Raw genomic sequence first — 21,283 nt, forward strand, 5'->3', positions numbered from 1 at the left:
CTTAGAAAGAAGCCAAGACTGGTCAGACAAGCAAGTGAAGCCGCATATAGGTGCTCGAAAACTGTCCAGGAAGTATACCAGAAGTAATTGTGACCATAGGCAAAATTATAGCCCTACATTCTGACTAATCTGAATTAAAATCCTTGTTTTCAAAGCATGGATTAAAGATTTGCCAAGGATTGTATGTGCTTGGGGTTCTGTCTTTCATTCGATACATATACCACCCCTCACTGCAACATGAATATTTTCTATGCATATTTTCTATGCTATGTGATTAATTCTTCCTGATCCATAAATCTGATAAAAGTACAGGAAAACCGTTTTTATCTGCTCTCCTGCAGAGGAGAGGACACATGGGTTTAAACTTCAAGTACAACGATATAGGCTAGATATCAGGAAAAAGTTTTTCACAGTCAGAGTAGTTCAGCAGTGGAATAGGCTGCCTAAGGAGGTGGTGAGCTCCCCCTCACTGGCAGTCTTCAAGCAAAGGTTGGATACACACTTCTCTTGGATGCTTTAGGATGCTTAGGGCTGATCCTGCGTTGAGCAGGGGGTTGGACTAGATGGCCTGTATGGCCCCTTCCAACTCTATGATTCTATGATTCTCTCTAACACTCATTTTGTCAGGGAAGGCTGAGCTTGTACGTGCCCCTTTCTGAATATGTTTTTACCTTATCCTTCCTCTAAGTAGTACAGGCAGTGTAACTCTTCCTCTTTATCCTCACAACTACCTTGTGAAGCTATATCAGGGTCACAGAAGAGACCTGACAAGCTTCGTGGTTTGAATAGAAATTTGAATCTGGGATCTTATTTAGATTGCTACCTCCAGGTAAGGTTCTGAAGTTCTCCTGATCACCAGACAACAGCGTTCCCTTTCCCTGGAGAAAATAGCTGTTTGGTAAGGTGGAATCAATGGCATTGTACCCTATTTTTCCCATGTTCCTCCCACCAAAATATCTGGGAATTTCCCAGTCCAAAGTTGGCAATCATACTGTCAAAAATACTGTTGATATGTTATGTGGCCAAATGCTTCTTTCACTGTTGCTCTTTAGAAGAAGAGCTGGATTTTTGTACCCTGTTGCTTACTACCCAAAGGAGTCTCAAAGCAGTTTATAAACACCTTTTCCCTTCCTCTCCCCACAACAGACAACCTGTGAGGGATGTGGTGCTGTGAGAGGTCTGAGAGAAGTGAGAATGGGCCATAGTCACCCAACAGGACTCGGGTGTCTCAAAGCAGTTTCCAATTGCTTTCCCTTTCCCCATTACAGACATCCTGTGAATGAGGTAGAGCTGAAAGAGCTCTGGGAGAACTGGGAATGGTCCACAGTCACCCATCAGGCCTCACATGTCTCAAAGCATACAATCGTCTTCCCTTCCTCTCCCCATAACAAACTCCCCATGAGGGAGGTGGAGTAGAGAGAGTGCTAGCTCATGGTTTGGTGGAGGTCTCTCTGTACATAGTAGTCTTGACCCTAGTCAGGTTTATGCACACGTAGGTAGTGTGGAAATCCAGAATATGAACCTACACCAATATGGCAACCTTACCTCCTCTCTGCAATATTTTCTTGACATGAGTGCTAGGTGCCTGCAGGGGCATACACACTTTTGAGGGCCCACTTCCAGACTTCAAGGAATATGTTTAGACCAGGGACAGCCAACCTCCAGGTGGGTCCTGGAGATCTCCTGGAATTGCTGCTCATCTCTAGACCATAAAGATCAGATCCGCAGGCAAAAATGACTGCTTTGGAGGGGTGACACTTTAGCATTGTATTCCACTGAGATTTAGGGGTGCCAGCCTCCAGGTGGGGTCTGAGAATCTCCTGAAAGTACAACTCATCTCCAAGCAGTTAGGCTGAAGGGAAAGCTCTCTCCCCTCACATACATCCCTTCAAAAGGAATGCACATGGTCCCAGACTGTTCTTAGTTGCTTGGCTGGTGATGTCTGCCCTTCTGAAGCCTGAGACCTACTGCTGGCAATTGCAGTCCCTGTAGTTGTTGTCCATAAGGCCAAGTTGTTGGCTAATAAAAGTGGATCACCTAGTTTCCCCTGAAGTCTCACTGTCTACTTTCCTGTAAAGTTAATTCAACTTGAAATTCTGGGCCAATTATGCCTTTAAGTTCATAGGACTTTCCTGGCAAATACTGTTTTTTTATTTACCAGGCCAAGCTTGAGAAAAGTCACTTCAGTTCCCTTGTCCCTACAGCCATTTACTTGTTCACTATTTACAGTTTCAGACTGTAAATATTCTTTATTTAGATCTTTCTGCACTTTCCAGATTCGCAGGATGGATGCTCGTCTGTCTTTCTGTCTGTGCTCCAAAATACAAACAGTTGCTGGTAAGGGCTGCCTGAAGGCCAAAGCCCATAAGGGACACACCCACACCACTCCGCCCCAACCTCAGTCTGCAAGCTTCTACCATTGTCTCTAGATTGCTGCTCATCTCTAGATTATAATTATAATGATCAGCTCTGCAGGCAAAAATGGCTACTTTGGAGGCTGGACTCTGATGAATTGTACCATTTTGAAGCCCTACCTCCAAACCATCAGGAATATTTCCAAATCAAGGGTAGCCAACTTCAGTTGGGGCCTCCCATGGAATTAGAGCTCATTTGCAGCGTATAAAGCTCATCTGCAAAGTATAAAGATCAGCTCTCCAGGCAGAAAGGGCCTCTTTGGAATTTGGACAGGGTTGTTGTGAAGAAGGCCTCCCACGGAGGTTGTTGTGGAGTTGAAACACTTGAGGCCTACGGCACAGGGTTGTTGTGCAGATGAAACAGGAGGCAAAAGAACCTCTGCAACAGCATCAAGTTTCATCTTCACAACAATGGTAGGCCTCAAATTTACAGAGAGTTGCTTGGCTGCCTCTTTCCTCCAGCAGCGAGGCTGACCAGAGCATTATTTTAAGTGAGAAGGGACTTTTCTATGGCCTCCATGTCAGCCAACTGTTTGGCAGAAGAAGAAAGATTCCCCCCCTCAAAAGGAAAGCAGACTCCCCTGCCTTGCTTTCGGAAACACCTCCCTTGCCTCAGTTGGGGGCCATTAGAGGCTCCTTCACAGCAGGCCTGAAGGGAGGGAAGGAGAACACTCATCAACCACCTGCCAGCTCCATCAGTGGTCTGAGGCAAAGTGAATGGAGTTGTTGGATGTGACAGGGGCGGGAGATGCAACCTGGCTGAGCTGATTGGGCTGGTTGGGGGCAGGTGCCAATGGGGCTGCGCCAATCCCCACATATACAGGGCCCGGTCAGTCTCCGCCCGGGAGGGCTTTTCAGAATTATTATTTGTTGTTGTTGTTAGTTGAGAAATTGTGTCCAACCCATAGCGACCCTATGGACAATGATCCTCCAGGCCTTCCTGTCCTTTACCATTCCCTGGAGTCCATTTAAGCTCGCATTTCACAATTATAGGTAAAGGTAAAGGTATCCCCTGTGCAAGCACTGAGTCATGTCTGACCCTTGGGGTGACGCCCTCTAGCGTTTTCATGGCAGACTCAATATGGGGTGGTTTGCCAGTGCCTTCCCCAGTCATTACCGTTTACCCCCCAGCAAGCTGGGTACTCATTTCACCGACCTCGGAAGGATGGAAGGCTCAGTCAACCTTGAGCCGGCTGCTGGGATTGAACTCCCAGCCTCATGGGCAAAGCTGTCAGATGGCTGCCTTACCACTCTGCGCCACAAGAGGCTCTTTCACAATTATATAATAGAGCAAAGTGTTAAAAATTAGAAGAAATAGATCAGGAGTTTTATTGCATTATTGCTATATGTGATGGAGGTAAAAGAAGAATAGAGAGAACAGTTTAAGTATGTTTCCATAATATGTATAAAAATATCAAATAATAGGAAAGTACATACTGTCAGATATGTATTTGTCATTTAATCCACACACACACACACACACACACACACACACACACACACACACACCAGTCTTTCCAAATGTTCCTTCTCTCTTTCCCATCTTGAAAGTAATTGTCTTTTTCTTCCACTTGGTATCACCATAAATCAGTTGCCATGGAAATTAACACCACTAGAATGATGGCTTTTCCATGGAGATGAAGTTTTTTTTTCTTTTTGAGTTCTCACATCTTTGAGAATGGGAGGTCTGGGAAAGGCAGTCATCCACAAACCAGACAGCAGTGATGTGTGCTGTATTAATGGATTACAGACACAATGTGTATTACTATACTACAGCCATGAAACATTGCAAGCTCTGTACAGAAGTATTATGGTGTTGCACAAATAGGCTAGTCTTGCAAACATTCACACACATATATCACACTTCTACATTTGTACCAGTGCAACAGTTTCTGAAAGCAAGTGTTGGCATGACTTTCTGCACCGCCATTGTGTATAGTTTCTGGGCACTTAAGCACTGATCCCGAGGAATGTTTTCCCACTGCACCAGCGCTACTCCAACTCCCAGAGCAGATCTTCCTTCAAATATAGCACTGGTTGGGCTGAGTTCAGGGAGTAGCGTGAGAAGGCTTGTAGCAGATCTATTGCATGTAAAAAAACTTCCCTACAGCACTCCAAAAGGGTGAAAGTGCCTTATCTTAGAAACTCTGTAAGGCAAGGTTGGTATTATTATTTCCACATTGTAGATCGGGTAGGAAGTGAAGCTGGTCAGTAGAGAACAACCTAATACCACCAGGTGAGTTCATAGCTAAAGTGAAATTTGAAACTGCGCTCTCCTGGCTGATAGAAGTGAAGCTTAAACAATCTGTGCAATACAGTTAACACTGTGTGTGACCCTGTCAAGTCACAGTCACCTTAAGGTGGACCCCATAAGATTTTCATGACAACAGTCATTCAGGGGTGCTTTGCCATTGCTTGCCTCTGAACATTAAAACTGGACTTCCTTTAATTGGTAGACTAAATAAATAAAATATGTTTAAAAGTGTAGCAAACTTCCTTGAATACAAAAATTGGTAAAGACCTCTATTTATTTGGGAATCTTTCCTGAGCTTAACATTCTTGTAAGGAAACTGTGTACCGTCTATCCCCCCCTTTCTTTTCCTTTTACCCACCCTCCTCAGCCACACAATGTTGTGCTAAGTCACAGTGCTAAGTTGGTTGTGACAGCCCGCCAGCAACAAAGATGGAAAATCCCCTGATATATGCAGTGACCCCATTGTCTTCCTTTACTCATGTGTGTGTGTGAAATCAGCAGAAAAGGCCACAGTATATATTGAGATTCATGTGCATCTTCCATATCAAGATAGACTCCTTTCCTTGTATTGAGATGGAAGGCTGCATGGAGAGTGGGAAATGCACATAAACTTCCTCTAATGGACTCCTATGCCATGTGTATACACACTTATGTGGATGTGTAACAGGACTCTGTGTTGATGTAACAGGACTTTTGGTGGACATCATGCCCATTACTAGTAAAGACTTGGCCCATAAAGAGTGCAATCAAAATTTTTGAGACTCCTATGCCATGTGTATACACACTTATGTGGATGTGTAACAGGACTCTGTGTTGATGTAACAGGACTTTTGGTGGACATCATGCCCGTTACTAGTAAAGACTTGGCCCGTAAAGAGTGCAATCCAAATTTTTGAGAGATCTTTATAAAACACCTAATTGCACACCAAATGTTCTATGCCAAGAATCTGGCCTTCTGAAGGTAGAAACTCGTGCCTGGGTGACAACCATCAATTACTGGTTAAAAATTTACCTCCATCCTAAGGGACTAATCCCAAAATTTTTAGCAGTCTCCTCGCAATTTCCATGGAATAGTAAAATCATTGGAAAAATCCAAACTCTGGGCCTCGATCCGAACCATCTAATAGAACTTGGCCTTAAAACATCCAAAGCTGTCATACGGCAACGTCTTTTTGATATAGATTCTCAGGAGGAATTCTCAGTTCTTCCTAGAATCTATAGCACTCTGAAAGGATGGTCAGGAAATACTCCAGCTCCATATCTCACAAACATCTCAATAATAAAATACCGTTGGGCCTTCTCAAGAACACGTTTTAACTCATTTCCCTCAGCCTCCCTCGAGGGCAGGTTTCTCAATCGTCCGCTGGAGTTAAGTGTATGCCCCTGTGATAATGCCCGGCCTGAGACAATTTCACATATCTTTAACCCCTCCCCCCGCTCCGGAGGAGCGGGAGGAATAAAAGAGTAAGGGCATGTGGGGAGGAGTTAGGGCGGGGCCTGTCCGGGATAAAAACTCGGGGGGCCCAATCAGGAGCCGCGAAGCGGCTCCTGATTGGGCCCCCCGAGTGTCCATTCAAGGCCAAGCGGCCAATGGGGAGCCGCGCAAAGCGCGGCTCTCCATTGGCCGCTTGCCTGAGCCTCACTTGCCCTGGCTGGGGAGTCAACGGACAGACAGAAGATGCTGCCTGCCTGGTGAGTCCTCCAGCTGCCCTCCTCCCACTAGGGAAAGGAGCAGGGACGCCGCGTCGAAGACGCGGCGTCCCTGCTCCTTTCCCACTGCCGCCATTTTCCTGCTTCTGCCGGCCCCGGGCGCTCCTTTGCAGCTGCAAAGGAGCGCCCAGGGCCAGCAGAAGCAGGAAAATGGCGGCCTCCCCAGCCCAGAAAACGCCTTCTGCAGCGTCGGGGAGGGTGGGGGGGGGCGTCCCGGCCTTCTCTCTGCCCCGGGAGCGGCCTTGCCGCGGCGAAGCTGCTCCCGGGGCAGAGAAAACGCCTTCTGCAGAGTCGGGGAGGGTGGGGGGGGCGCGTCCCGGCCTTCTCTCTGCCCCGGGAGCGGCCTTGCCGCGGCGAAGCTGCTCCCGGGGCAGAGAAAACGCCTTCTGCAGAGTCGGGGAGGGTGGGGGGGGCGTCCCGGCCTTCTCTCTGCCCCGGGAGCGGCCTTGCCGCGGCGAAGCTGCTCCCGGGGCAGAGAAAACGCCTTCTGCAGAGTCGGGGAGGGTGGGGGGGCGCGTCCCGGCCTTCTCTCTGCCCCGGGAGCGGCCTTGCCGCGGCGAAGCTGCTCCCGGGGCAGAGAAAACGCCTTCTGCAGAGTCGGGGAGGGTGGGGGGGGGCGTCCCGGCCTTCTCTCTGCCCCGGGAGCGGCCTTGCCGCGGCGAAGCTGCTCCCGGGGCAGAGAAAACGCCTTCTGCAGAGTCGGGGAGGGTGGGGGGGCGCGTCCCGGCCTTCTCTCTGCCCCGGGAGCGGCCTTGCCGCGGCGAAGCTGCTCCCGGGGCAGAGAAAACGCCTTCTGCAGAGTCGGGGAGGGTGGGGGGGGCGTCCCGGCCTTCTCTCTGCCCCGGGAGCGGCCTTGCCGCGGCGAAGCTGCTCCCGGGGCAGAGAAAACGCCTTCTGCAGAGTCGGGGAGGGTGGGGGGGGGCGTCCCGGCCTTCTCTCTGCCCCGGGAGCGGCCTTGCCGCGGCGAAGCTGCTCCCGGGGCAGAGAAAACGCCTTCTGCAGAGTCGGGGAGGGTGGGGGGGCGTCCCGGCCTTCTCTCTGCCCCGGGAGCGGCCTTGCCGCGGCGAAGCTGCTCCCGGGGCAGAGAAAACGCCTTCTGCAGAGTCGGGGAGGGTGGGGGGGGGCGTCCCGGCCTTCTCTCTGCCCCGGGAGCGGCCTTGCCGCGGCGAAGCTGCTCCCGGGGCAGAGAGAACGCCTTCTGCAGAGTCGGGGAGGGTGGGGGGGGCGCGTCCCGGTCTTCTCTCTGCCCCGGGAGCGGCCTCGCTGCGGCGAAGCTGCTCCCGGGGCAGAGAGAACGCCTTCTCCAGCTGCTCCCGGGGCAGAGAGAACACCTTTTCTAGCGTCGGGGAGGGTGTGGGGGCGCGGCCCGCCCTTCTCTCTGCCCTGGGAGCATCCTTGCTGCGGCGAAGCTGCTCCCGGGCCGAGAGAACACATGGGGGAAATCCTCTTCCTCATGACAGGACTGCTTTTCTCTGCCTGCACACACCCTCGGGGCCCTTATGGAAAAGTCCTCTGACACCTCAGTTCGAGCAGGATAAGACACCCCATGCACAGCGCTTGCAAACTATCCCTCCTGTAGCAAATGCGCTGTGCAGCCTCAAACAAATCAATGAAACCTCCCTGTGCGATTTTAGAGGCAGCTGGGATGGGACTGAAAGCAGCGGCATACCCGTTTCCCCTCCAGCTGAGCAACAAGGTTTCCCCCCTTTCTTTTTTTACCACTTCCTGGAAGGGTCTGTGGCTCGAGGGAGGGACGGCTCCTGCACTCTTTGAACTCTCCTGTTCCAAGACGTCAGGCACTCACTCCCCCTCAGTTCCTAGCTCATGCCTTGCTGCAAAACCTGGGTTGCCTTCAGCTGTTAGCTTTTCCTACACTAGAGGAGTACTGCTGCTTTTGGCTGCTTCCAAAGGACAGCCCCTTTGTGCTGGGGGGGGGGGCTTGGTTGATGCCCTCTACTTTTCAATTGCTCCTGACTAAGGTTAAACACAGCATCTAGGGGCGACAGGGCTCACAGGTTGTTTCTCTTCTACAGTCTTCCCCTAAACCCATGCCCCCACATACTCCTGCCTGGCTTCCTGCATTCTTCATTCCTTTCAATAGCCCTTCCCCCCCCCTTCTCCTTGCCTCTCACTTTACAAGGGGCAGTTCTTTCACCTCCTGTCAGATGACTCCTGCATTCCCTCCTCAAGTTCCAGCACCCAGTCTTCCTTCCCTGCCTTCACACTTTTTGTGTGTGTGTGTGTGTGGCACAGTGGCACCTTGCCCTTGGAGTTATGCATGGGCGGCACCTAGCCCGGAGGCAGAGGCAGCAGGGACAGCTGGCTGAGCTGACTGCGGTAACACAGACCTTGCACCAGCGGCCAGAGCAGATCTTCTCCCCCCCCCCAAGCCCATAGCCACTGACACTTCTCCCTCCCTCCACATCCACACGCAACTCTCCCCCCATCACCAACCCAACACACACTCCACCTGGCCCACCCGCCCTCTTTCCCACCGTGCCCAGACCCCTTTCAAAGCCCTCCCATGCCGCCCCTTGCCTGCTGTGCCAGCCAACCACATTGGCCAGAAAGTTCCCGAGAGTAAGAAGGATATCTCGCGCAGAAGCCGAGCCAGGGGGCCGTCGTGCGAGCCTGGCCACGTGGTGCGAGAGATCTCCCTGCCCTGCCAAATCACGTGCATCTGGCCCAGCAGCCTGGGTGGCGCACAGAGCCAGCGCTCCGCCGCTTCTCCCCCTCTTCCCCTGCCGCCCCCTGCCCCCCCCATGATCACCTCATCTAGGGACCCTTCAGCTTGCCCCCACCCTCCTTCCCCCCTGCACCATCCCCTTTCAAATAACACAGTCCTCCCCCCAAAAAACAAGGCGAGAGGTCCCCAGTGTGCAAGACAGAGAAAGAGAGAGGGGGACGGAGGGGGAGAGATACAGAGAGACACAGGGACAGAGAGAGACAGAGGGAGAGAGAGGGACAGAGAAAGAGAGAAGGAGGGAGACGGCGACTGAGAGGGACAGAAAGACAGAGAGGCTGTGAGAGAAAGAGAGAGAGAGGTGGGGGGGGGAGTTTGCCCACTTGGTTGCACTGTGCTGTCTTTTACAAGTACAGTGTGGGTAAAACACACATACCTCCCACGGCTATTTGCAGATGGCTTCGGAATCCCCTTCCACAGCCTCCGCCATGGGAGGAGAAAATATTCAACACTTCTCCTTTGCTGGGGTCTCATAAAGCCATTCTTCGGGGCCTCCTGAGATGCTTGCCACCATTCTAAAGCACTGGACTGCTTTTGACAGTTTGTGCCTCTCAGGAGCCCTTACCCAGAGAGAAAATCCTTCTCCCCTCTTCCGGACCTCCCGTTGAGCTTATGTGCTCCGGCCAGAACTACCACTAACAGACCATTTCTTTGATGCACTTCAGGTATGCTTTGAACAGTCACTCTGATTTGCTCTAGGGATGACAGTTGGGAGCAGAAAACTTTGGTGATACTGCAGCACTGACTACAGTCTGGCAAAGAGGGTGAGCTAACTGAGAGGAACACAGAAAATCCCACATTACATTGCGAAGGGTCCGAGCTCTTAGTACACGAAGATCATCCCTAATGAGACGGGATATAGTTCTGAGAAACAATAACACCTCTGTGTGACTGTGTGTCAGTGTGAGTGTGTATATGAATGCGTGACAGAGAGAGAGACCAAGAGAGACATCTTTCACAAACACCCTGCCACCAAAGACACACTCTCATCCATCTTTTCTAGCGCCCGTTGTCTTTACACGCACAACGGGCTTTAAATCTAGTCTTATTATATTGTCCTTTTTATGAAAGCATCCGCAAATATCTAATGCCACTACACTAGACATTCATCTTTATCATCACATAATAGTGACATTCTAGTTAAATTTTGCTAAGGGATAGACCCACTTATTTCTAACATGGTAGCAAAATTCCTTAACATCTCTACTAGAATTAGATCGAAAAGAATGTCTGAACGATAGTAATGGATAGGTAATGGATAGGCCATCTTATCACTTGGGTTAATGGACTGTTCTAGAAGATGTATTGATTCCTTGTCCCTGCAGTTAACTTCCTTGAGGTTTCTTCCCCCTTCTTCTTTACATGTTATAACCCCTCCCACCTACAATAACATATTATTTGTTTCCATCAATACATTATTTTTAACATTGTTTTATTCTTAATATTTTTATGTAGCAATGCACATGTCGATTCACGTTTATCATTGATTGCAGTTTCTATTGATGCATTATTTATATGAGTCAATCGACCGAATAAACATACTGTACTGCAGGGGTAGTCAACCTGTGGTCCTCCAGATGTCCATGGACTACAATTCCCATGAGCCCCTGCCAGCAAACGGTGGCAGGGGCTCTTGGGAATTGTAGTCCATGGACATCTGGAGGAACACAGGTTGACTACCCCTGCTGTACTGTACTGACTTGGCCCTTAATCTCTAGAAAGTCTAAGGCAAAAATCCATTGCCTTGTTAAGAAAGACTTAATGAAAATTGAAAAATCTCAAACTAGTTCCTAGTCAGTAACCTCTGTAAATTATTATATGGATCACCTGTGCTTTTCAGAATTGAAATATGTTAATATGTAACTTATTTTGTTCAGATTTTGTCTTAGAACATGAATTAATCAATTACACAATTTAGCAACTATATTTTATTACTGGATTGCAGTTTCCTGAATACTTCATGACTGATTTATTTCAGCGTTCCAAAACAATCTCTTTGCTAAATTTAGAAAGAAGAATCAGGAAAATCTGAGGAAAGTTTTCTGACCACATTTTTGTTAATATTTAGCACCTCTAAACATGTCCAGTAGGTGATCCATGAAAAAGCAGAGGCTGAATACCACACGTTTTCCATTCTACCCTCAAAGAAAGTTCCATAAACTTTGGCAATCCAACTTATTGTTAAAGAATGTGAAGATACAGAGCAAGACTATCTTCCTTCTATGACAGGAGTCAAAATTGAAAACTAACTGCGAGAAGAGGGTATCACATGCATTTAAACACACTGAGGGGGTTGACCTCAGATTGAAGAACAGGGGGGAAATAAGGGTCTATGCTAAGGTGACCAGATTGTCCCACTTTTGGAGGGACAGCTGGGGGCACTTACGTTGAAATTTAAAAATATATATATTACAATACTATTTTTGCATTCTATGAAATTTTTTTGTTACTCCATATAGAACACCCCCCCCCCCCCCCCGGTCAGTGGTATCCCGCTTTACCAATGTCAAAATCTGGTCGGCTTAGTCTGTGCACACTCACACCAACACAGTTATGCAGCATGTGGTTCCTCTAGTAGAAGGTGACCCAGTCGAAGGTAATCACGGCTGGGGTGGGGGATTGTACTATATCTATCTTTTCTGGAATTAACAATTCAAGGCAAGGAGGGGTGTCTTCTCAGGGAAATATCATGGGGAAATGGGGTAACCCTTCCCCCGTCCCCCAAAAAAAGATCCCTTCCCAAGTCAAATTTGGGGGACCTATGGACTACTTGTTAATTTAAAGAAAGTATTGGGAGAAGTATACATTAATCTTCATAACATGTAGCTGAATCCACAGATTTCACAGTCAAATTTATCTTCAAGAGAGTCTGTACCTACACTTGGATTTTTCTCTTCCTGTGATCACAGAGAGGGTTATAGGTTCCCCTAGTCTATACAGTTCAGGTTACACTATCTAAACATGGTTGTGTAGCCACAAGCAAAATCAGATGGAAGGCAACATAGAGTATTGGCAATGGATATTAGAACTAATTAGAACTATTAGAACAGGCAGGATTTTGAAGAGGCAGATGAACTAGAGATCAAATTGCCAACATATGATGGATCATGGAGAAAGCTAGGGAGTTCCAGAAAAACATCTACTTCTGCTTCATTGACTATGGTAAAGCCTTTAATTGTGTGGAGCACAACAAATTGTGGCAAGTTCTTAAAAAGATGGGAATACCAGAGCATCTTATTTGTCTCTTGAGAAACCTATATGCAACAGTGAGAACCGGGCATGGAATCACTGATTGGTTCAAAATAGAGAAAGGAGTTCGGCAAGGCTGTATACTGTCACCTTGCCTATTTAACTCGTATGTGGAGCACATGAGAAAGGCAGGGTTAGACGAGTCACAAATTGGGATCAAGATTGCAGGGAAAAATATCAACAACCTCAGATATGCAGATGATACCACTCTAATGGCAGAAAGTGAAGAGGAACTGAAGAGCCTGTTGATGCGGGTGAAGGAGGAGAGTGCAAAAGTTGGCTTGAAACTCAACATCAAGAAAACAAAGATCATGGCATCCGGCCCTCTCAATTCCTGGCAAATAGATGGGGAAGAAATGGAGTTAGTGACAGATTTTATTTTCCTGGGCTCCAAGATCACTGCAGAAGGGGTCTGCGGCAAAGAAATTAAAAGACGCTTGCTCCTGGGGAGGAAAGCTTTGGCAAATCTAGACAGCATCCTAAAAAGCAGAGACATCACCCTGCCAACACAAGTGCGTCTAGTCAAGGCTATGGTCTTCCCAGTTGCAATGTATGGCTGTGAAAGTTGGACCATAAGGAAGGCTGAGCATCAAATAATTGAGGCTTTTGAACTCTGGTGCTGGAGAAGACTCTTGCGAGTCCCTTGGACTGCAAGGCGAACAAACTGGTCAGTCCTTGAGGAGATCAGCCCTGACTGCTCCTTAGAAGGCCAGATCCTGAAGATGAAACTCAAATACTTTGGCCATCTCATGAGAAGGAAGGACTCTCTGGAGAAGAGCCTAATGCTGGGAGCGATCGAGGGCAAAAGAAGAAGGGGAAGACGGAGAATGTGGTGGCTGGATGGAGTTACTGAAGCAGTAGGTGCAAACTTAAATGGACTCCAGGGAACGGTAGAGGACAGGAAGGCCTGGAGGATCATTGTCCATGGGGTCGCGATGGGTCGGACATGACTTCGCACTTAACAACAACAACAACAACATCAACAATTAGAGTGCCGGGTGCGCCCGAGGGGGCGGCGGCCCCGGGGACGGCAGGGCTGTCTTCTCCACCGGCCCCTAGGCCCATCCCGGTGCCCACGGCGGCCCCGCTGGCTCCGCCGCCAGCCCCGCCGCTGTCGCCACCGCCGCATCCGGGCTGGAAACTGGAGTACATGCAGATCTGGCGCTCACTACAGGGGAAGCTCCAGTAGACGATGCGGTGCTGCATGGGCTCCGGGATGCGCTGGAAGCGGCCCTCCACCCGCTCGAAGCCCCAGCTGCCCGCCACCTGCTTGGCCGCGGCGTCCAGCCGCGACTCGGGCTGCAGCAAGGGCAGATGCGTCCCCTCCGGCCCGCAGCCGGCGGCCGGGCCCGGCCCCCCCCCAATAATAATAATAAAACAACAACAACAACAATTAGAACTAAATTTCTTTTCTATTTATATTTTGGAGTGTAATATCCTTTTTTCAAAGATGAGATTTGTCATCTTCATCTGCATTGTATTATAATTATAGTTCCAACCTTTAATTTTAATATAAATCCCATGAAAATAATTTGTGGTAATTAAACTGTTTTGTATTATAGGTTCATGGAGTCAGTTGACAAATATTCAGTACCCAGGAACCCAATCAGAAATAATGAGGTCACTTAGGAGAATAAAATGAATTGTAAAATTGGATATTTATATGTGTTGAGTTTGGCATTCACTAACCATCAATATATCTTTTAAAATAGATATGTCTATTACAGGACAGAGCAAGAGAGGGGTTTTATCAGTGTTAGGTTGACTTACCTTTGGAGATACATAGCAGGATTCAAAATGGCTTCCTGTTTCTCACAAAACCATTGTGAGTGAGGAATGGCCAAGTGCCCTCCCAGTAGAATCAAGGAAGTTCCCCATCCACAGTATTACATTTATATATTAGTCCTGTACCTGCCAGAAGAAGGAGATGAAGCTTCCCTTCAGCCAAGACAAAAGGACCTGCAGGTTTTATGACAGGACTGATATAGTATCTGTGTTCAACCACTAAAGACATACTCTGTACCTGCCTATAGTTGTTTCCCTGGAGCAGCCATAAAGGAGGACCCTTGCAGATCTTGCTTCCATCACTTCCTCAGCACCTTTGGGGTAGGCACCAGCCTAGAAATGTTTTTTTTTTCCAGACAGATGCTTCCTAGGAGCTACCAAGCATGAAGCCTCTAGGATAGTCATGGACATCAATCCTTCCATTAACATAATTTTTGCTACCTGGGCGTTTATGTATAGGGAGGAGTGAAGAAAAGGGCAGGATGTGGCGAGAAAGAGATGAAGGAAGGACTTACACAAGAAAGAGAATGCATGTAGCATAGTGTTCTTCCAGCTCTATGATTCTAGTGTATGAGGGGAAGGGAGAGTGTGTATGGATGTATGAAATATAGAATAGTTTTAGGAGTTCATGTAAGCAAATATGTACACATGAAAGCGATGAATATATGCATTAATATGTTCAAGGGAATAGAAAGGGGGAAGTACTTAATATGTAGCTAGCTGACTACTTATTGAGTATTGAGATAGTCCTATCTGAACAATTTGCACTGAACTGCAGTATCATTCATACAAACCCAGAATGTTCAAATTTAATTTTGTTCTCCGTTTCATAAAATGTCAATAATTATGTATATTTATAAGCAGACATAGAAATATTTCAGAGATTTATTGCAAAGTTTTACTTGTCACAATTTATGTAAACACAGGTTTGCTGATGTGATGCCATAAAACTATCACAGTGTTTTCCTTCCATGTAAGCAATGTTCATTCCAGAGATAGTCAACTGCAGACAACTCTTTATTCCTTCCAGAAGAATTAAAAACCCAGACAGGGTATTGTCAAATTCTATGCCTTTTCATAGTGGCGAACAGCAACAATATCACCAAAGGTGAGGGTCTGCAAGTTCAAGGGGAAAAAAAAACAAATAATTAGGATAAGTATGAGCCACTGGACATGACACAAAGGTCTATATGGATTCTACAGTGCTTCAGTAAGACCGATTATGCACTGGGAACTTCACTGCCCCAGCTCCCATGCAGGAGCACAAATCGGGGGTGGATGAGGTGCACCAGGCCAAATGCTCCCCCATGTGGGTGCAGGAAGAGGTGGGTCAACCTGCCACGACTAAAACTCCAGCCTGCAGCCTGGCATGAAACCTCCCGTGCATAAACGGTCTAAGACACTGCTGCAGAATTATCTTCTGTTGTACAATCTGGCATGAGCTACAGAACGTATGCAGCACCATGCCAGTAGCTGAAGTCCATCAGTGTAGTAACATATTATCAGAGACTGCCTACTCTCTATCATTTTCAGCACTCATTGTACATTAAGTTGGAATTTTCATTTCCAGGAATAACAAGCCCTGAAGCAAGAATAAAGGTAAAACACATGATATCAGTTCTTCAGTTTAATGTGATTCTGGCTTTGCAGTTTGCCTTGTTATATACCAGCAAACTGAGTATTAGCCCAGCAATCAGTCTTTTCTTATTTATTTATTTATCTTGTGGTTTGTATATAATTTAAAGAGGAGGCATATATCGAATGATGTATACATATAATCTTACTTCTACTTTATGAAATGCAAGGCTTTAAAAAATGCTCAGTGAATTGGGGAAATCTATTGAGGATGCACAAGAGCTTGCCAACAGACATTCTGTAAAGCCAGCTTTTCCTCAGTTTAAGCAGTATTTCCCAGAATGTGCATGTGGGCAGAAATAAATACATTCATACTGAATGCACTGAGGGCACTTTTAACATCTATCATCTCCCTAATGTAAATAAAATAATTTTGTATAACTTCCTAATTTGCATAATACACAGGTATCTGGTTGTGAAATTTGAAATTTCAGTTCATTATGAGGCACAAAAATTTATTGCAAACATATTCCCATTTCTGACTACTGTAGATTACCCACAGTCATGATAATAGCCAGTGTTGGATGTAACACGTTAACTGAATAAGTGTCATATGAAGTTTTGTATATCTTAAGACAACTGAAAATAGGCCTGACAATGTACTATAATGATTGAAAAATGACATGGATAGAAAAGGCTACTCACATTTTAATATAATATGACTTGAATCCAGGTAAATCAGCCTGTATCTTAAAAAAATAACTAGTGACAAGTGCATTCTCGCCCATTATGTGGAAACACATTTCACATAATGGGCGTCGCCTGCTCCCACCACCGCCCATCTTCTGTGCCTGGCCTGCCCCCAGCCCCTTTGTCCTACCCCCAGCTCCTTTGTCCTGGCATGAAGCCAGGAGGAGGTGCAGAGGCAGCTGGGCAGGGCCAGCACTGACCTCCTGTTCATGTCACTGCCACTTGTCTTCCACATCCACCCCTGCAGCAGATTTCTTTATCCTAGCCTAAAAGCTAAAGAAGAAGAGTGGGACACTTGAACTTGTGTGGAAGTCAAATGCAAGGAGAGGATGAACAGGTGTGGCAGCTGGGAGTGGTGGTGGCAGTGCAGCAAGTGGGGCTCAGTGCCAGCTCTGGCCAGCTACTGTTTCTGCCATCCTTCTTCCACCCTGCTCAGTCCTTGGCCACTGCCGCCCCCGCTGCCTGTCCTGTGGCTTGCTCCTTTCACATCTACTGGTGTGCTCCCTTCTTCCCCTGCCTGTCTGTTGTGGGCTGTGGTGGGACAAATGGATGTCATGTCTGTTATCATTTCTGTTACAGGGAGCGCATCAGTAGATGTGTTTCCAAATCAATAAGACATTGAAGTACATGGAAGATAGGTATGAGAATTTTGTACATAGTACATTGCTCAGGGCATGATGAACAAATTGTTAATGTCTAGTGAAAGACATAGAATTCCTTGAACCTACTGAGGTTTAAATTTTGAAAGGAAACGAGAGACAAAATGTAAGCTTCAAGGGAAACCCAAGGGCTGGAGACACAAATGAGATAAGAGAAAAACACTGTATAGATTTTTCAGGGATATGTTATGAAATCTCATTCATTCATTCATTCATCTGAAATGTGAAATTGCTGCAAGAGGACTAAGTTAACAGGAAAATTAGAGATTATGCTTTTCCTATTCTTCAAAATTTTCAGGGTTGCTAATCTTAACAGAGGAAACAGAATTGCTAGGTGCCTGGCTTTTTTAATGTGGGGGAGAAAATTGTCAAAATGATTGTGATGAACCCCATAAATACTTTCTAATATATGACCTCAAAAAGAAAACAAAAGCTTTCTGCACGTACCATGACCATTTTGCCATCTTTAATTTCTCTAACAAACTTTGTTTCTTTTCCATCCCATTTCTGTACATGAACTAGCTTATCTCCATCCAGGGTCACAACAGACTGTGGGCAGAAAAGCAACAAGTAAATGCAAAGATGATTTCATTTGAAATTGTAGGATGTATCAGGAAGATTTCACAATTACCTCTTAGCACCATCCAGACGAAGTTAGGCACATTCCAACCCCCTTTGATATCAGTTGGACAATTAACAATATATCTTTGAACTGTCATTGTCAAACCTGTATGACTTATTGAGTGGGTCTGAGCCATTTTTAATTTTAATTATTTGGCTATTGTATGGGCCAATCCAGATGTGCGCAGCTGGATAGAATAAAGTATGTTTTGAGCAATTTGTATTATTCATCTCATTGTCATACTTGACTTGCCGTAGGGTGTTTCAATTTCAGCATCCTGCTATAAACACACTTTTTAATGGAGTCCATTTTCAGCAATCAACTTTCACACTAAAATTTGGTTAGCTAGTTAACGGAGAGGGAGGGGTTCCATAGGGCATGACGAACCATTTGTTAAAGTCTAGTGAAAAGCATAGAATTCCTTGAACCAATTGACCTTTAGATTTTGACCTCCCTGTTTGAAGGTCTGCCTCTAGACAAGTCCTCTGACTCCATGTGCATTAATTCAGTAACCAGCTCATGAGTTCCTCTTAAAGAGGAGGCGCATGTAGGTTTTGAATTAATTGGGTTGATTTTTAATTTTAGAATTTTAAAGCCTAAATTAATATCTTATTTTCTGTATATTTAAGCCTTCTGTAAGCCACCCCAAGACTCCAGGGAAAGACAGGGTACAAATAAAAAACAATTGAATAAATACATAAAATGTCAAATTCAAGGGAAACCTGAACCTGGGCCAAGGCATTTCTGGAAGGGACCAAGGACACACAACTGTACAGGAGATTTTGAAGCCATTCTGGAAATATAGTGGGTGGAGAGGAGTCCAAGTTTCTTCCAGCTGTTGCTGATTCCTCCTCCAGCTGGAAGCTTCAGGCACACTGAAAGTGCAATCCTCAACAGCTCTTCACATTGACTTCGAGGATCTCAGAAAGCTGTCACTCTGCTTATTTAGATAGCCCAGGCTAGTCAAAGCTTGGAAGCTAAGCCAGGCCAGTACTGGCTAGTACTTGGATGGGAGACCATCAAGGACTCCAGGATCACTACGCAAAGGCAGACAGTGGCAAACTACCTGTTCGTCTCTTCCCTTGAAAATTCTGTGGGGTCATCAGAAGTTGGCTGCAACTTAACAGCACTTGACACATGTCCAGCTCTGTAGGAGAGCCATTCTAAGCAGTCCCATATCAGAGTTTATGCCCCAGATTGCAAGATTAATCCTTGAGCACACAGAATATTCTGAAATCAACCCTTGCTTCAATTTGTTCTCCTCCTATTCCTCTCTGTTTACTTAAAGCCCTCTTCAGTGACAGCAGACAAAATTTTATCCCACTTAACCACAAACCTGTTATCTTTCCGGTAATCCTGCTGCCTCACAGGCTGTTGCTTACTTACTTTACAGTTCCGATCATCTGCTGTAGTTTCATCAAATTCTTCACCAAGCTTGAAGCTGATTTCTGTATTCTTGAATGTGCTCTGAGTCCTGATCACCACTTTGTCCTCCTCCTGACTGATGATCACAGTTGGTTTGGTCACGTTTCCCACTTGGCGAGTAGCAAAGCCAACTCCTAACATTTTTTAAAAAAACATATAATTATTGCAACTGGCTAATTGTATTAATTTATTTAGAATATTTGTATGCTGCCTCTCCAGAGTCCTGCTTGAGGTAGCACAGCAATACAGACAGACAGACAGATAGAGATTTGCTACCTATATATATATATATATATATATATATATATATATATATATATATATATATATATATATATATATATATATATATATATATATATGAATTGTATTTCATTTAAGAAGAAAGATGTTACTTCACTTATTTTTATTTATACATCCTGTCTCTTAAGAAGAAGACAAAGAAGAAGAATTGCCTTCTCTTTCCTCTCCCCACAACAGACACCCTATGAGGGGGGTGAGGCTGAGAGAGTCCTGATATCACTGCTCGGTCAGAACAGTTTTATCAGTGCCATGGAGAGCCCAAGGTCACCCAGCTGGCTGCATGTGGGGGAGTGCAGAATCGAACCCGGCACGACAGATTAGAAGTCCACACGCCTAACCACTACACCAAGCTGGCCCTGGACATGCTTAAAGGTTACTAAAAGAATCAGCATTCAAGTGAAAAATTATCACAGTTAAAGTTAAGAATATTACAGCTACCATATTATGCTCACTTGGAGAAAAGCCAACTCAACTTGCTTCCAACTGAATAGTTAAAGAATCAGGCTTTGCCAGTTGGGTTGTTGTGTTCAGTTATCCACAAGTTAACTCTACTTTTCTGATTACGTGGAGATTACCCTCCCCCATGCCCCTTTTCAGTATTGCTTAAGTAACTCACCAAATTGCAAGCCATGAGGGTACAGAGGCACTGGAGATGTGTACCATTACTTTGTCTTCTGGGGAGACAGCTATGTTTTTGTTCATAGCTGACAATTTTGTGTTATTTTGTGTTATTCAGCCCACATTTGTAGCTGCCTTTGTCACTGTGCCAAATATAATTTCTTTCTCACAAATATAAGGGTACAACAATTCCCAGTCACTTACAGAATTGAGCAAAGTGCTATTCTTCTCTTTCAGACACCTTCTAAACACACATAGTCAGTTCCTTCTATTTCTATTATACTGGAAAACAACCTGATTTTCAGTTCAGCTGAACTCCAATACTTGCATTTAAACTAATGGACATTTCAGTTCATTTATTTTCAATGGAAAGTTCCAACAGAATAAATTAGATTGGGATCATATTGCTAGGTTAAGATTCCTGGAGTTATTTTCTTGGAAGAAACACTTACTAAAGTGCTGAAACCTGATCCTAAAAACATTGATAGGTCAGTCCTAATTAGGCTCACCTTGTTCTATTAATCTAAAGAGAACCCATGTAAGCACTGATTAAGACCTCAGCCTTAGTTCTGTTACATCATTTTTCATGAAACTTGCTTCCTAGTAAGTACATTTAAGTGCACAACCTACATTTGCTTAGCTGTAAATGCCTTTCTTTAATGGGGTTGTACATCAGTTTACACAGATTTAAATTACAAAATCTTCTTTGAAACCATATGCAGCACTTAACATATTAAAATGGTTTTTGTTTTACTCTCTGTTGCCAATCAAACATCCATCAAATTAGCCAAGCTAACAGAAAATCTTGAACTTTAGTAATAACTGCTTTAAAAAAACCCCAAAACACCATGATTCTGCGCAGTTCCTTCTACATACCCAGTGCCTTCATGTACTCATCAAAATTCTGGCTGTCAGTCAGCTTCCAGGTAGCACAAAATGCCTCAACCATCTTAGCTGCTGGGTGAAACAGACAGCTGGAATGAAGCTGGGAGGGAAAAGTCGATTCCTGTTTCTAATACTGGGTTAAAGTCCTGCAGCTTCTCACCAGCACAACCTCTTCTTCAGTGAGAGAAGAGGCAGGCAGTCCAGAAAAAAATTTAAATGGCAAACTCCACCCTAGCTTTCCCATTCCTCCTTTGAGGCGAAGGCTGGGGTGTGTGTGGAGATTTTCATGCT

The 21,283-nt window shown here is 45.8% G+C and overlaps 1 protein-coding gene across 1 annotated transcript; it reads right to left on the bottom strand.

The window, feature by feature from the left end:
• Positions 1 to 15,026: 15,026 nt before the first annotated feature.
• On the bottom strand, positions 15,027 to 21,231 carry FABP7 (fatty acid binding protein 7). Its single transcript, XM_077300599.1, has 4 exons — positions 20,984 to 21,231; positions 19,148 to 19,320; positions 17,587 to 17,688; positions 15,027 to 15,271 (listed from the first exon to the last, which is right to left on the bottom strand). Exons 1-4 carry the CDS (start codon positions 21,054 to 21,056, stop codon positions 15,221 to 15,223), a joined length of 399 nt encoding a protein of 132 aa, XP_077156714.1. The 5' UTR covers positions 21,057 to 21,231; the 3' UTR covers positions 15,027 to 15,220.
• Positions 21,232 to 21,283: the final 52 nt, after the last annotated feature.

This window comes from Paroedura picta, chromosome 1 (assembly GCF_049243985.1).
Source record: "Paroedura picta isolate Pp20150507F chromosome 1, Ppicta_v3.0, whole genome shotgun sequence".
Classification (NCBI taxonomy): Eukaryota; Metazoa; Chordata; class Lepidosauria; order Squamata; family Gekkonidae; genus Paroedura; species Paroedura picta.

Coding starts and splice junctions, on each gene's coding strand:
- FABP7 (XM_077300599.1), bottom strand. CDS start 21,056: ATGGTTGAGGCATTTTGTGCTACCTGGAAGCTGACTGACAGCCAGAAT. Junction 19,321..20,983: donor TGAGTACATGAAGGCACTGG/GTATGTAGAAGG, acceptor AAAAAATGTTAG/GAGTTGGCTTTGCTACTCGC. Junction 15,272..17,586: donor AAGATGGCAAAATGGTCATG/GTACGTGCAGAA, acceptor TTGAACTTGCAG/ACCCTCACCTTTGGTGATAT.